This window comes from Myxine glutinosa, chromosome 1, assembly GCF_964187855.1.
Source record: "Myxine glutinosa chromosome 1, kmMyxGlut1.1, whole genome shotgun sequence".
Taxonomy (NCBI): domain Eukaryota; kingdom Metazoa; phylum Chordata; class Myxini; order Myxiniformes; family Myxinidae; genus Myxine; species Myxine glutinosa.
In genome coordinates, this window is record NC_136261.1 from 280,758,842 (window position 1) to 280,773,566 (window position 14,725).

A 14,725-nucleotide genomic window follows, 5' to 3' on the forward strand; every position below is an offset into this window, starting at 1 on the left:
AAGAAAAGTAAAATTCGACAAATAATGATATAATGAAAATAAATGCAAGTAACAATGAAAGGTGAGGTAAACTAAAATTCCTAAATGAGGGACCCTCCACTCAGACTCGCATACAAACAAGTGGAAAACGAAAGTAAAATAAAATAAAAAATGCTTTGGTAATCGACCGGCACTCAGCTTTGCGTCCCCAAATGGCTGGTGAGGCTTGCCGGTCACTCATCGCCTCAAAACCACCATGCGGGAAATGCACAAAATGGCAAGGAGTGCGCTCTTCGACGTCCAGAGGAAACACGACGCGGACCCAGTCCACCGCCGACGTCGATCCTGTGCCTTGTAGTTCCGAACCGTTGTTTCTCACCAGCCCTTTCCCAAGAGCACACACGAACCAAAGACCACACGCGGAGTTAAAGTTCCAAGTTAGAATTCCAAGCTGGAACAATGAGGAAATGCGACTGCCTCCAACCAGCGCCAGGACAGAGAGAGATAGCGAAAGGACCGTCCCTCCCACGCGACCCAGATGAAGAGAGCAAGATAAAAATGTGACCGCCTTCAACAAATGTCAGGACCAGGAGAGAGAGAGAGAGAGAGAGAGAGAGAGAGAGAGGAGAGAGAGAGAGAGAGAGAGAGAGAGAGAGAGAGCAAGATGGCGCGACCGAGGCTTTTCCCCTTCACTCTCCCGCATGTTATATGATGACGTCACCCTCTCTGTCCAATCATCGAGCGCTACTCAATCACGAAGGCCGAAGCGTGGCCTCCCCATTACGATTTGTCGGGGGCGGAGTCTAATCTCTGTTCGGGAATGTTCGGATGACGTTGCTCGCTGTGAGGCGGGGCTTGTGTGGTAATGTCGGGTTTGTCGGACCTGGCGGCGTTGTGAGCGAATGAGTCCATTTACAATGCGATTGTTGTAGTTATTGTGGCAGTCCTTTTGATGCAATAACAACGAAGGGAAAAATCACAGGGCAATTACACACTGGGGTTTATCCTTAAGCCCTACCTAATTAGCATAGCTCCACCCCTCGTATGGAGACACATATACGATCTTTACCGGGACAGTCGAGGTGGGTTCTTCTTCTTCGCGACACTCGGGGCATACTAAAACTTACACATTCCTAACTTTCCTATGAAATTCATTATCTACCCCCACACACGAAACAATATACACACGTCTGTCATCACATCATCATTTCATCATATATTCTCATAACTGACGACAATTATATCCTTTTTCTTCCACCACTACTGTTCATACACAAAAATGCAGCCACCACTAATGTATATCTGCCACCACTAATGTAACTGGGACTGGGTTGGTATGGTGCGCCAGGTGTTGCTTTCAAACTACCTCAATCATTAATCCGCCTTATCCTTCATACTACATCCACTCTGACCACTCTCACCTTTATTCTTCCTCGAAACTAACTATAACCAGCACTACTACCTTTCCTTATCTCGACCAACCATCACCCCCAGACCTTCTCCTCAAATCACTCACACATCACTAATCAATACGACCACATACTTTCCTTTAGAACTTCACTTCAAGACCAAGTATTGTCTCTAAATCCCAATGTAATCGCTCCTCAACTTTGTTGAACCAATTTTCTCTGTTACTCCACAAAGTGAAACATAAATAATGTACAAGGTAATACAAGGAAGTTCCACGCGGGAGGAGGCCATCAAACCCATGCATTTATATCAATATCTATGCATCATTTATCCCCAGTGCTTCTCGATACCTGTCGAATTCCAAGTTAAACCTAGCTATATATTTTCTGCTGCCACTTCCTTTCTATGGAGAAATAATTGTGTTCGTGTGTGTGTGTGTAGGGGGGGGGGATGTGTGTGTGTGTGTGGGGGGGGGGGAGGGATGTGTGTGTGTATGTGTTGGGGGGGGGGGGTGGTGTGTGCGTGTGTGTGTGTGTGTTGGGGGGTGGGGGGGGGGGAGATGTGTGCGTGTGTTTGTGTGTGGGGGGGGGGGTGGGGGTGGGGGGGTCTGGGGATGTGTGTTTGTGTGTGTATGCATGTGGGGATGTGTTTGTGTGTGTGTGTGGATGTGCGTGTGTGTGTGGGGGGGGGGGGAGTAGGGGGGATGTGTATGTGTGTGTGTGGGGGGATGTGTGTGGGGACTTTACACAAATGGGGACTTTATGGGGACAAATGGTGTGGGGACTTTACAAAAATGTTCCTCATGGGGGGATGTTTCAATGTTACTTAAGACGTTTTGACAAGTCACATGGTTTGGCCGCAATAAATAATGGAAGGAAAATCCTAAAAAGCTTGTAGCTCTTGAACCACTGCATTGATGGACTTGACTTTTTAATGCAATGTAGCTCTCATCAAGCGGAACAAGTGTGCAAAATTTCAAGATGATTGGATGTACGGTCTCGAAACTACAGTACAAGTCTTTATTGTTGAAAGAAGAAGAAACGCGGTAATTTTAACCTCAAATAAAATTCTAATTGAAGATTTGTCAATAGCTGAGGTATATTAACAAAGGAATAAAACAGATTTGGTCAAATTCTGACTTTTTTTAAAACTCGATCGCATTTGACACAGAGGTGTGAAATGCTGAAGAAGAAGAAACCTCGTTTGGCTTCTCAGATAAAATAAATAATTCTGGCTCTGCAATTTCACGTCTATTTTCCTTTAAAAATCGCTTTTTCTGCAATCATTGCACGGATTGAAATGAAATTTTCACCACAGGTGCGCCACAGGATGTGTTTGTGTGTTTGTGTGTGTGTGTGTGTGTGTGTGGATGTGTGTGTGTGTGTGTGTGTGTATGTGTGGATATGCATGTGTGTGGATGTCTGTGTGTGTGTGTGGGGGGTGGGGGGGGTGGATATTTGTGTGTGTGTGTGTGTGGGGGGGGGGGGTTGGTGTGTGTGTGTGTGTGTGTGTGTGTGTTGGGGGTGAGGGGGTGGGGGATGTGTGTGTGTGTGTGTGTGTGTGTGTGTGTGTTGGGGGTGGAGGGGGTGGGGGATGTGTGCATGTGCTTGTGTGGGGGTGTGTGTGTGGGGTGTGTGTGTGTGGGGGAGGGGGTGTGTGGGGGGGGGCGGGTCTGGGGATGTGTGTATGTGTGTGTGTGTGTTTGTGTGTGTATGCATGTGGGGATGTGTTTGTGTGTGTGTGTGTGTGTGTGTGTGTGGATGTGTGGATGTGCGTGTGTGTGGATGTGTGTGTGGGTGTGGGGGGGATTGGGGGGGGGGGTGGGGTGTGCGTGTGGAGGAGGAGGGGTTGGATGTGTGTGTGTGTGTGTGTGTGTGTGTGTGTGTGTGTGTATGTGTGGAGAGGGGTGTGTGTGTGTGTGGAGGGGTGTGCGTGTGGGGGGGAGGGGGGATGTGTGTGTGAAGGGTGTGTGTGTGTGTGTGTGTGTGTATGTGTGTGGGGGTGTGTGTGTGGGGATGTGTGTGTGGGGGGATGTGTGTGGGGGGGTGTGTGTGTGGATGTGTGTGTGTGGAGGGGTGTGTGTGTGGGGGGAGAGGTGTGGGGGTGTTTGTGTGTGGGTGTGTGTGTGTGGGTGGGGGTAGGGGTGATGTGTGTATGTGTGTGTGTGTGTGTGTGTGTGTGTGTGTGTGTGTGTGTGTGTATTGGGGTTGTATCCAAGGGGGTTGTGTCAAAGCATGTCCAATGAAAGTGGGGTTGTATCAAAAGTGGGGTTGTATCAAAAGTGGGGTTGTATCAAAAGTGGGGTTGTATCAAAAGTGGGGTTGTATCAAAAGTGGTAGCGAGTAAACCGGTCATCACTGCCAGCAGTTTTAAAGTGGCAGTTCTAGTTATATATATTTTTTATACTTGGGCTAAGGCTCGTAATAGAGCTGACACACACACACACACACACACACACATTGACGAGACAAACACTTAACACAGCCATTGACTTTTGGAGAAGTGCTGTCACTACCGTCACTTCCCAGGATACTCTTGTGGGTACCAGCGACATCATAACAATGGCGCCGCTTTTCTCACCATACTCAGCGGGGCATTTTCCTAAAGAGGAATTTCCTCCTCCCCATGGATGCTCAACCAATGGGGATTGTCCGCGCTCTACCTTTTCAAGCAAGGAAGCATCACGTACCATTTTTTAAGTCTTTGGTATGATTTGAACCGGTCCAAACCGGATCGGAGTTTTTGAGGAGATACCCTCTCCTTACTGGATGGCCGTTGGTTCCCTACGATAGCTCAGCTGCCCTTTGTCAGGTGTTGTTTTTGGTCTTGTCAGGGTGTAACAGTCACCTTCCCCACTATCAAAGCCGTGAGGGGTGTCAGTTTATTCGCTGACAACCCGACCATGCGGCAGGTAGCACTGGGTTACATGTTACCAGTGGCAGTCCTAAAAGACTGACCTGACGAGGATTGACCAAAGACTGACTCTCTAATGATTGTTCAATATAATTAGATGACCCTATTGATATTGATACGAATGAGATATTTGCTCAAAGTTCCATTTATGTTATGTGGTGTTGCCCCTTTAATATGCGACTGAGGCCAAGGCTTACACAAGATCACACTCCCCTTTCCCTCTTTCCAGGGGTGGCAGCAGCGGCGGCGGCGGTGGTGGCGGTGGCGGTGGTGGCGGTGGATGTTGTTGTTGTTTAGCCCCTGGCAGTTGTCTCGAACAAGCCCGTAGCACGGCGACAGCCGATCAATCTCCCAGGAGCGATCCACAGATCACACACATCCAGGGTGGTGTACTCCTGCCTTCACGAAATCAAGGGAGAGAGAGACACAGAGACAGAGACAGAGAGAGAGAGAGAGAGAGAGAGAGAGAGAGAGAGAGAGAGAGAGAGAGAGAGAGAGAGCAGAAGAGACAGAGACAAGAAGGAAAGGGCTGGTCCATGGGGACTGATCGGCACTCTAACCGTGACCACACTGCCCTGACGAATCCGGGCAGCACAGAACAATGGGGAAGATTTGGCCCCCGACTTGCGTTGGGGGTACAACCACTACGAAGAGGTGTCCCCGATAGATGCTCTTTCCAGGGGTTATTGTCTTCAGTAGTTTGTCATGAAGCTTCTTTCTTGCTGCGTATCCTTTTGACCTCTAATGCACCTCTTCCTTTTACTCTCGCTTGTGTAACTATACATCTGTCTTCTTGTATGCTATACCCAAAAGCTTAATTGGCTTTATCCTTTTCTATATCACAAAATCTGGATTCGATGTCTAGGTTTTAAACTATGTGCTCTGCAGATAATTGTGTTACATACAGTATATATACAGTGCATTCAGAAAGTATTCAGACCCCTTCACTTTTTTCACATTTTGTTATGTTGCAGCCTCATGCTGAAATCGTTTAAATTCATTTTTCCCCTCATCAATCTACACTCAATATCCCATAATGACAAAGAGAAAACAGGATTTTAGAAAGTTTTGCAAATTTATTAAAAAGAAAAAACTGAAATATCACATTGACAGAAGTATTCAGACCCTTAACTCAGTACTTAGTTGAAGCACCTTTGGCAGCGATTACAGCCTCGAGTTTTCTTGGGTATGACGCGACAAGCTTTGCACACCTGGATTTAGGGATTTTCTGCCATTCTTCTCTGCAGATCCTCTCAAGCTCTGTCAGGTTGGATGGGAACCGTCGGTGGACAGCCATTTTCAGGTCTCTCCAGAGATGTTCGATTGCGTTCAAGTCAGGGCTCTGGCTGGGCCACTCAAGGACCTTCACAGAGTTGTCCCAAAGCCACTCCTGCGTTGTCTTGGCTGTGTGCTGAGGATCATTGTCCTGTTGGAAGGTGAATCTTCGGCCCAGTCTGAGGTCCTGAGCGCTCTGTTTCAGGTTGTCATTAAGGATATCTCTGTACTTTGCTCCGTTCATTGTTTCCTCAACCCTGACCAGTCCCCCAGTCCCTGCTGCTGAAAAACACCCCCACAGCATGATGCTGCCACCACCATGCTTCATCGTTGGGATGGTATTGGGCAGGTGATGAGCAGTGCCTGGTTTCCTCCAGACATGACGCTCAGAATTGAGGCCAAACAGTTCAATCTTGGTTTCATCAGACCACAGAATCTTGTTTCTCACAGTCTGAGAGTCCTTTAGGTGCTTTTTTGCAAACTCCAAGCAGGCTTTCATGTGTCTTTCACTGAGGAGAGGCTTCCGTCTGGCCACTCTGCCATAAAGCCCAGATCGGTGGAGTGTTGCAGTGATGGTTGTCCTTCTGGAAGTTTCTCCCATCTCCACACAAGATCTCTGGAGCTCAGCCAGAGTGACCATCGAGTTCTTGGTCACCTCTCTTACCAAGGCCCTTCTCCCCCGATTGCTCAGTTTGGCCGGGCCTGGTTGCTTTAGGAAGAGTCCTGGTTGTTCTAAACTTCTTCCATTTATTAATTACTAGGACGTGCCCGTACGTGGGTGCCCGTACGTGCGTGCAAAAAAGCATGCGTGCAAACAACAACAACAACAAAAAAAAACTTTGAAACCACGTGGCAGTAACGACCACAGAACCCCCCCCTCTATTTACATGAAATGGTTTGGTCCATTCGCAACGACCACAGAACCCCCCCCCCTCTATTTACATGAAATGGTTTGGTCCAAAGCGAACGGCTTGCGGAGTTTGGTAAAGAAATCGCCATACCTCGGTAACTACTTCTCCGATTAATATGAAACCTTGAAAAGGCACATCCTCGGGTCCCCAGCAATATACCTGGCAAGTTTCAAGTATATCGGACCGGTAGTTGTCGAGAAACAGCGGTCACAGACAAACACACACACACACACACACACACACACACACACACACACACACACACACACACACACAGACACACACACACACAGAGATTACTGGAATTATAGATAGATGGAGGCCACTGTGCTCTTGGGAACCTTCAATGCAGCAGAATTTTTTTTGTAGGCTTCCCCAGATCTGTGCCTCGACACAATCCTGTCTCTGAGCTCTGAAGGCAGTTCCTTCGACCTCATGGCTTGGTTTTTGCTCTGATATGCATTGTCAGCTGTGAGACCTTATGTAGACAGGTGTGTGCCTTTCCAAATCATGTCCAATCAATTGAATTTACCACAGGTGGACTCCAATCAAGGTGTAGAAACATCTCAAAGATGATCAAGAGAAATGGGAGGCACCTGAGCTAAATTTGAAGTGTCATAGCAAAGGGTATGAATACTTATGTCAATGTGATATTTCAGTTTTTCTTTTTAATAAATTTGAAACTTTCTAAAATCCTGTTTTCTCTTTGTCATTATGGGGTATTGAGTGCAGATTGATGAGGGAAACAATGAATTTAAACGATTTCAGCATGAGGCTGCAACATAACAAAATGTGAAAAAAGTGAAGGGGTCTGAATACTTTCTGAATGCACTGTAGTTACAAAAATGACTTTGTGGTTAATTATGCGATGGTTATATCTTAATGAGTATCAGCACAAGTGTTTGTAAACCCCAATTAGCATCGACCAGAATTGTGTGTATGTATAAGTTAGATACCCTCCCTATCACCCTTTATCCTCCTGTCCTCTCTTTCTCCCATTTGTGTTTAATCTTCAAATCATCCCCATTGTACTTTATACCTAAATCACACTCACTAATGGCTATTCCACATGTGCGACTGCAGAGCCTGCGATTCACGTGTGCTTCCTCGCACAACTGGAACACTGGGAGCACATGCGCAAGACCCGCATAGCAAGGTGGCGGAGGGCTGGCAATATAACTGGCCGGGACTCGCACAGCCCAGAGCACTCAGGGAGAGCAAGCACACAAACATCGGCACAGCCAAGGGCAAGACCAGATCAGAAGCACCAGAGATTGTGCCTGCATCCTTTCTCTCAATATCTTAGAAGGATGTGAATTCAACAAATTACTGTAATTATTTAGTAAAATATACCGGGAGATCGTATAGGTATTTCTGACAGACGTTTGGTATTGGCACTGACTCGGGAACCTGGAACATCAGGTTAAAAATTCACCAGGACACTGAAGGTATTGACAAGATCAGCACAGGCATTGACCCGATCCTCTAATGCACTCTTCAGTTTATCAATGTTCATGATGAAGGTATTAACTTTGAAGACCTCTATGTTGCTGAATGTGTGGGAAGTTGCATCGTTGTACATCTTGTGCCTTTTGCAACGTGTGGCTGATTTGTACTCTTGGGAGTCTTGGTTAGTAGATCTGGCAGTCCCCCGAGCCTCATACTTCATACTTGTTGAAGAAAAGCTTCAAGTCTCCTCAGTAGATTTACAAAAGTCAAAGTAGAACAACACGCTTAGACGTCACGACGTCGACCGATATGCCTCTGCCCACATTATTACATCATTATACATACGTGTACCAAATTTGATTTAAATCCATTCAGCTCTTCTCAAGTATCACATTTTTACCTGACATGACCTCTGACCTCATCAAAATCACAAAATCACCTCACTTCTCATCTTTGATACCAAAATATAATCAGTTAATTTTTGCATCTATATATATAAAGTAGAGTTGGCCTCTATCTATGATCTCTAAGATCTCGAGAACCCGTGGACGGATTTGCGAGCGGAAAGTACTGTTCGACTCGGGATGGTCCCAGGAATGTCACGGAGACATAAACATTTTAAAAATTTCGGGTTTTAAAATTAGCGTATTATTAGCACTAGCAGAAGAGAGAGGGATTCGAAGGGAGGGAGCGCAGTGCTCCATCCAGCGCTTCTGTTAGCGTAATTAGCGTATTTCGGAACGTTAATTTTTCAACTTCATTATTCGGAATCAGTACGTCCCAGAGAACCTTCGTAACGTTAATTTTTCAACTTCATCCGATTGACATGGGACCAACGGCATGTGACAAAGAGTGAAACATACAGGCTACATTTATTTGACGACAATGAGTTCCGACTTCCGACCTCGGTGGGATGACAGGCTGAGTCAACCCCCCTGGTGTGAAGGGGGAGGAGGAGGGGAGGGGGAAGAGAAGGGGAGGGGAACGAGGGGGAAGGGGATGGGAGGGGGAGGGGGAAGGGGGAGGGGGAGGGGGAAGGGGGAGGGGGGGGGAGGGGAAAGGGGGGGGAGGGGGAGGGGAGGGGCCCTTCTTCCCCTGGGCACCCCCGCACCCTTCCCTCCTCCCCCTTCCCCCTCCCCCCCCTCCCCCCCTTCCCCCTCCCCCCCCATTCCCCTCCCCTCCTCTTCCCCCTCCCCTCCTCCTCCCCCGCTTCCCCCTCCCCCCTCCCCCCCGTTCCCCTCCCCTCCTCTTCCCCCTCCCCTCCTCCTCCCACTCCCGTGCAAAGCCGGGTACCTCTGCTAGTCATTATATATACTTGTATGAAGTTTGTTCAAAATCCAATCACTGGTTCACAAGTTGGTGCGGCAACATAATTATTTGTACTTAACATGACCTCTGACCTTTGGCCTTTGACCACATGACCCCAAAATCTAATCAGTTCATCTTTTCATCATTATACATACCTGTACTCAGTTTGACTTGGATCCCTTCAGCCTTTCTTAAGTTATCGTGGTAACAAAATAATTGTAACTTAACAAGACCTCTGATCTTTGACCTATTAACCCTAAAATCAAATCAGTTAATTTTTGCATCATAATGTATTATCAAACCAAGTTTGGTGAAAATCCCATGACTGGTTCACAAGTTAGCTCGGTAACAGAATTTTTACTTGACGGGATGCCTGACATTTGACCTTTGACCTCTGGACCACAAAATCTGATCAGTTCATCTTTACACCATTATACATACCTGTACCAAGTTTGAATTAGATTCCTTTAGCCGTTCTCAAGTTATAAACCTATTACAGACTTTGACCTCTTGACCCCAAACTTAAATAAGTTCATATTTGCATCATAATACATACTTCTACCAACTTTGGTCAGACTCCGATCACTGGTTCACAAGTCATTTCACAACAGGATTTTTACCGAACATGACCTCTGACCTTTGCCTTTTGACCCCGTGACCCCAAAATCTAATCAGTTCATCATTACCTCATTTTACATACTTGCACCAAGTTTGACTAAGATCCCTTCAGTCGTTTCCAAGTTATCGCGATAACGAAAACCTATCACGGACGGATGGACAGACGGACGGACAACCCGAAAACATAATGCCCCCAGCGACATCGTCGGCGGAGGCATAAAAAAGGTTCATTTGAGCATTTTGCAAGCTTAGACTGCATCTTTTGAACAGCTGAAGTACAACGTTCCGTTCCAGATCTCACACAAAATATCAGTCTCCAAAGTTTGCATCAGATCACTTAGGCTCTTTGCATTTCTTCTGGTTTCCGGTTTTTGACATTCAAAAGTCCGAAGAGCTGGTGTACCTTTAAGCACCGCACCTTATCTTCGCCTTCTTAGTTTGGCTTCCTTTAGTTTTTTTTTCCATCCTCTTTACATCAACATACTGGTCGATCAATCATCAGGATACAATATCTGAAAAAATAAAAAATAAAATTTTTTTTATGGGCTGAAAAAAATATGAGGGCCTAAGGCCTAATTAGCCTATCTATGGGTTAATATGACCCTGCTGGGAGCCTATGTTGAAATTGCATAAGGGCCGAGCGGTGGCGACACACCGGATTCTAGCCAGATATACTCTCATTTCCTGAATAAGTGTTGCTTTGACCTGGTTGCGAAAGGGGCACACAGTGTTTGTTACCTAGCCTATGAGTTGTGGGGGAGTAACCACCACGTTGGCATGAGAAGCAGGGTGGCACTCGAAACCACAGGCCACGGGGAACATAAGGGGGAAAGGGAACATATATGGTTTTGCCCCCAACTTTTGTCACTTACCCCTCAGTTTTAATGCAGTACTGCCTATTTTCTCTGCCTCCTTTTCTAATGTTCCCCATTACGTCCCAGTGTCCACTGTCTCCCCCATCACACTCGGTGACCCCTCCTCCCCCTCCTTCGCAATGCCCACAAGGTTTTTTGATAGCTGAAGAGGAGGCATAAATTCAGTCCCACGTGAACTTTGACCTCATCTGGAGATATTAAGGAATATGAATCACAAAGTGAGAATAAACAAGGTAAGTATATCACGGAGAGAACAAAGGGCTCACACGGGCATTGACGTCACTTCCACCCTTCTTTGTTTGCACTTGCTGGAGTTTCTGTCCCTTAATTGAGTGGTCTCCTCCCCACCGTGAAATATCTTCTGCTAACCATGACTCAGTTAGCGTAAATATGTTTATTTAAAATTGCAACAAGGAAGCAACTTTTTACGTTTTATCAGTGTCCAAAATCAAGTTACAATATTACGATTAAGTGCTTCGAAGGTTTGAATATGGTCACGTGACAAAGATTGATTACTTGGGGCAACTTCCTGAGATGTGTTCAGTTATCAATCAGCTAGCTAGCACTCGCCAAGTCAGCCTTTCCTTGTCAACGGTTTTGAATGGAGTGCTTGCTTGAGTTCATAAGCCATTTGGCGAGCGCTCTACAAATAAACTTGGTAGCCAAACACAACCCTGTTATGTATACACTGCCTTCAGAAAGTATTCACACCCCTTGACGTTTTCACATTTTGTTGCGTTACAGCCTGAATTTAAAATGGATTAAATTGAGATTTTTTTGTCACTGGTTTACACATAATACCCCATAATGTCAAAGTGGAATCTTTTTTTTCTTTTTTTTTTAATTTACGAAATAATTAAAAATGAAATAAATAAATATGTAATTTATGGTCAATACTTCATAGAAGCACCTTTGGCCATGATTACAGCTTCGAGTCTTCTTGGGTATGTCGGTATCAGCTTTGCACATCTGGATTTGGGGAGTTTCTCCCATTCATCCTTGCAGATTTGCTCAAGCTCTGTCGAGTTGGATGGAGAGCGTCGGTGAACAGCAATCTTCAGGTCTTTCCACAGATTCTCAATGGGCTTTAACTCTGGGCTTTGGCTGGGCTATTCAAGAACTTTCACGTTCTTGTTATGAAGCCATTCCAGTGTTGCTTTGGCTGTATACTTTGGGTCATTGGTCTGGTTGCATAAAGCATCCTTAAGGAAAGATTGAGGATTTAATTAAGTTTCCCCTTAAGGACACCCGTAATTTGAGGATGGTTGCATGTACAAATATTCCTTAAGTTTTTCCTTAAAACCTTAAAACCACTTTCTGCACCCGTTAAACCACCCTCACCCCTCCCAAAATTTTGCTTATGTTCCCATCCAGCACATCCCTTGCATTCTACCCTACCCCTCATAGTTACCTGCATCCTTGTTTGTCCGTCTCCGTCTACCTTCTCCCTCCACCCTGCCAATAATAATAATAATAACAAGATCGGTAAATGCATGTCCGAGAAATGGTTGAGGATGTGGTCAATATCGGGTTTTTTTACAACTAAAATGGCCGCCAAATCTACCAGTCGGCCATCTTTGATCAATCGTAAATAAAGTGAAGCACACGTATATGCTAGTCTACTTGCCAAGCCTATAGAGCCCTCTTGTGAACCCGGAAATGTTGAGTACCCCAACGTTTTAAGTTAGAAATGTACAGTATGGGTCCCCAGCACTTACAAACTGCCGGATGCTAACTTGCATATGTTGGGCAATTAGCAAAATTAGCATTAATAGCATTAACCCTATCAAACATAGGCCTGGGACACTGAAATTTCTGTTTCGCTCTATTGCTCCGTTTGAATGCTTCGTGTGAGCAAACTATTTGAAGGATCTGTATGAAATTTGGACATAATACACTTAGACAGATATGCTTTCCGTGAGTGTTCTTATAAAAATTTCCTGCGATCAAAATTTCATGTGAAAAAAGGGATGTAAAAGCCGTGGATGCTACCCTATTTCTTTGCTGCCGGTCATCACCACTACGCAAGATGAATCAAATGGCATCTGCGCGACATGCAGTACTTTCCTGCTACTGCCAAGGATGACCTTTACGCTGGAAGCCATGTGTGCCGCCACTCTGATGGTGCAGCTGCAGTGAGTGGAGACATGTTTGGGGAGCAGACATGCATCAAGCAAGGGAAGGGAGTAGGAGGCATGAAGGGCATCTCCACCAAACCTGAGCAGGTCGCCGTGTGGATCCAATCTTTCGGCATCTGCTCCTATCTCTCCAAGTCATTGGATGAGATTTACGACGATGCTGAAGCACCGGATAAGACAATGAAGCCCAATAGACACAAAGAAGAGGGTAAAGGACGGCGGGAATTGGACGCGGAGGACCGGGCTAAAATCCTGAGAGTGCTACAGGAAAACTCCCATCCACTCACCATAGAGACCGCGACCCTCCACCATATAAATGGCCAGGTGGCAGATGAAAAGGTGAATGTGCAAGATGCATTGAAGATCGGACAGGACATGAGTACACTGTTCTCTTCATCACTTCCTGAGAGATTTCATGCGCCCATCTCAAATAAGGTGGTGACAATGACATTCACCAAAAAAAGAGTGAAGGTCAATGCGAAGATCATATGTGACCTTGAGGCGTTGTTTGCTCGGCTGCTGGTGGTGGGGAGCAAGAGAAGAATGGAGCTCTCTGCCCTCTTTGACTACGAGCTCGGCCCGGTCCCTGCATCCATCATCGATGAGTATGGATGCCTCAGGAAGGGTAACAAGTCTGTGATCGTCCAGCGTCTTGGAATCCTTGCCCCCAATCCCCACCCACCACATGTTGTACTCGTTGATGCATCGCAGCTCATCTACCACGTGGTGTGGCCATCATCAGGCACTGTGGCTGACCTCGCAGCCAGCATGGGGCGCCGGCTTAATCGCTACATCACCGAAACATTTGTCATCTTTGACCGGTATGAGCAAGTCTCTGCCAAAGACCACGAGAGGCAGAGAAGAGCTGGGGAGAGCTCAACAGAGTACCGACTCTCACTGACAACCCCTCTACCTAGCCGTGACAAAGTAATGAAGAACAAGACAAACAAACGGAGACTGGGTGAGCTCCTGTGCACACACAGCATAGGAGATCACATCAAGATGGTCAGCAAAGCAGACAGTATTGTCACTCATGACGAGGCTGACGTCTCCCTCATCTCATACATGTTGGATGCAGCCAGTCGCGGAGCTGAAACTGTCCGCATTCTCAGCGACGACACTGATGTTTTCGTACTCATGGTCTATTGGTGCTGGAAGGTGGGTATCACATGTAACCTGCAGATGGAGAGATGGGATGGCACTATTCTCAACATCAATTCGACAGTAGAGAATCTCGGTGAGCAGTGTCGCTCCATCCTGGCTATGCATGCTCTCTCCGGATGTGACACCACCTCCTATCCCGCGGGGAAAGGGAAGGTGTCCGCACTCAAGGCCATGAGAGTAGTACCTGGTGACCTGCTTCACTTCATCGGAGAGGAGGGAGCTACTGATTTACAGATTACAGAGGCAGTGAGTGGTTTCTTCCTGGCTCTGTACAACGAGAGGGAGTCGGCATCTCTGAACGTCGCCAGATATGACATCTACCGAAAGCGCAAAACCCCCCCAGCACTGAAGCCACTGCCTCCTACAGAGCGCAACGCTCTCCTCCATGGACGGCGTGCCCATCTACAGGTGCTGCTTTGGAAAGCAGCAGACTGCCCTGACCCACCAGCTGTGGACATAACAGAGTTTGGATGGAATAAGAAGGAAGGCGAGAAGGGAGAGGAAGTCATCATGCCCATCCTGGATGCAAGCCCCGTTGCTCCTCCTGCCGTGTTGGAAATGATCAGCTGTAGCTGCAAAGCTGGGTTAAAGCCCTGTTTAACAGCAAAGTGCAGCTGCATAGCTGAAGGCCTGGCCTGTACCAGCTACTGCTTCTGCAAAGGCTCTGATAGTACATGTTGCAACA

The 14,725-nt window shown here is 46.6% G+C and overlaps 1 protein-coding gene across 1 annotated transcript in view; it reads left to right on the forward strand.

Moving 5' to 3' along the window:
• Positions 1-10,902: 10,902 nt before the first annotated feature.
• IFT43 (intraflagellar transport 43) overlaps positions 10,903-14,725 on the forward strand; it is a 120,771-nt gene continuing 116,948 nt past the window's right edge. Inside the window, exon 1 of the mRNA XM_078766782.1 lies at positions 10,903-10,971. Coding sequence (XP_078622908.1) covers positions 10,945-10,971 — 27 coding nt within the window. The 5' untranslated portion in view covers positions 10,903-10,944. The remainder of the gene's footprint in view (positions 10,972-14,725) is intronic.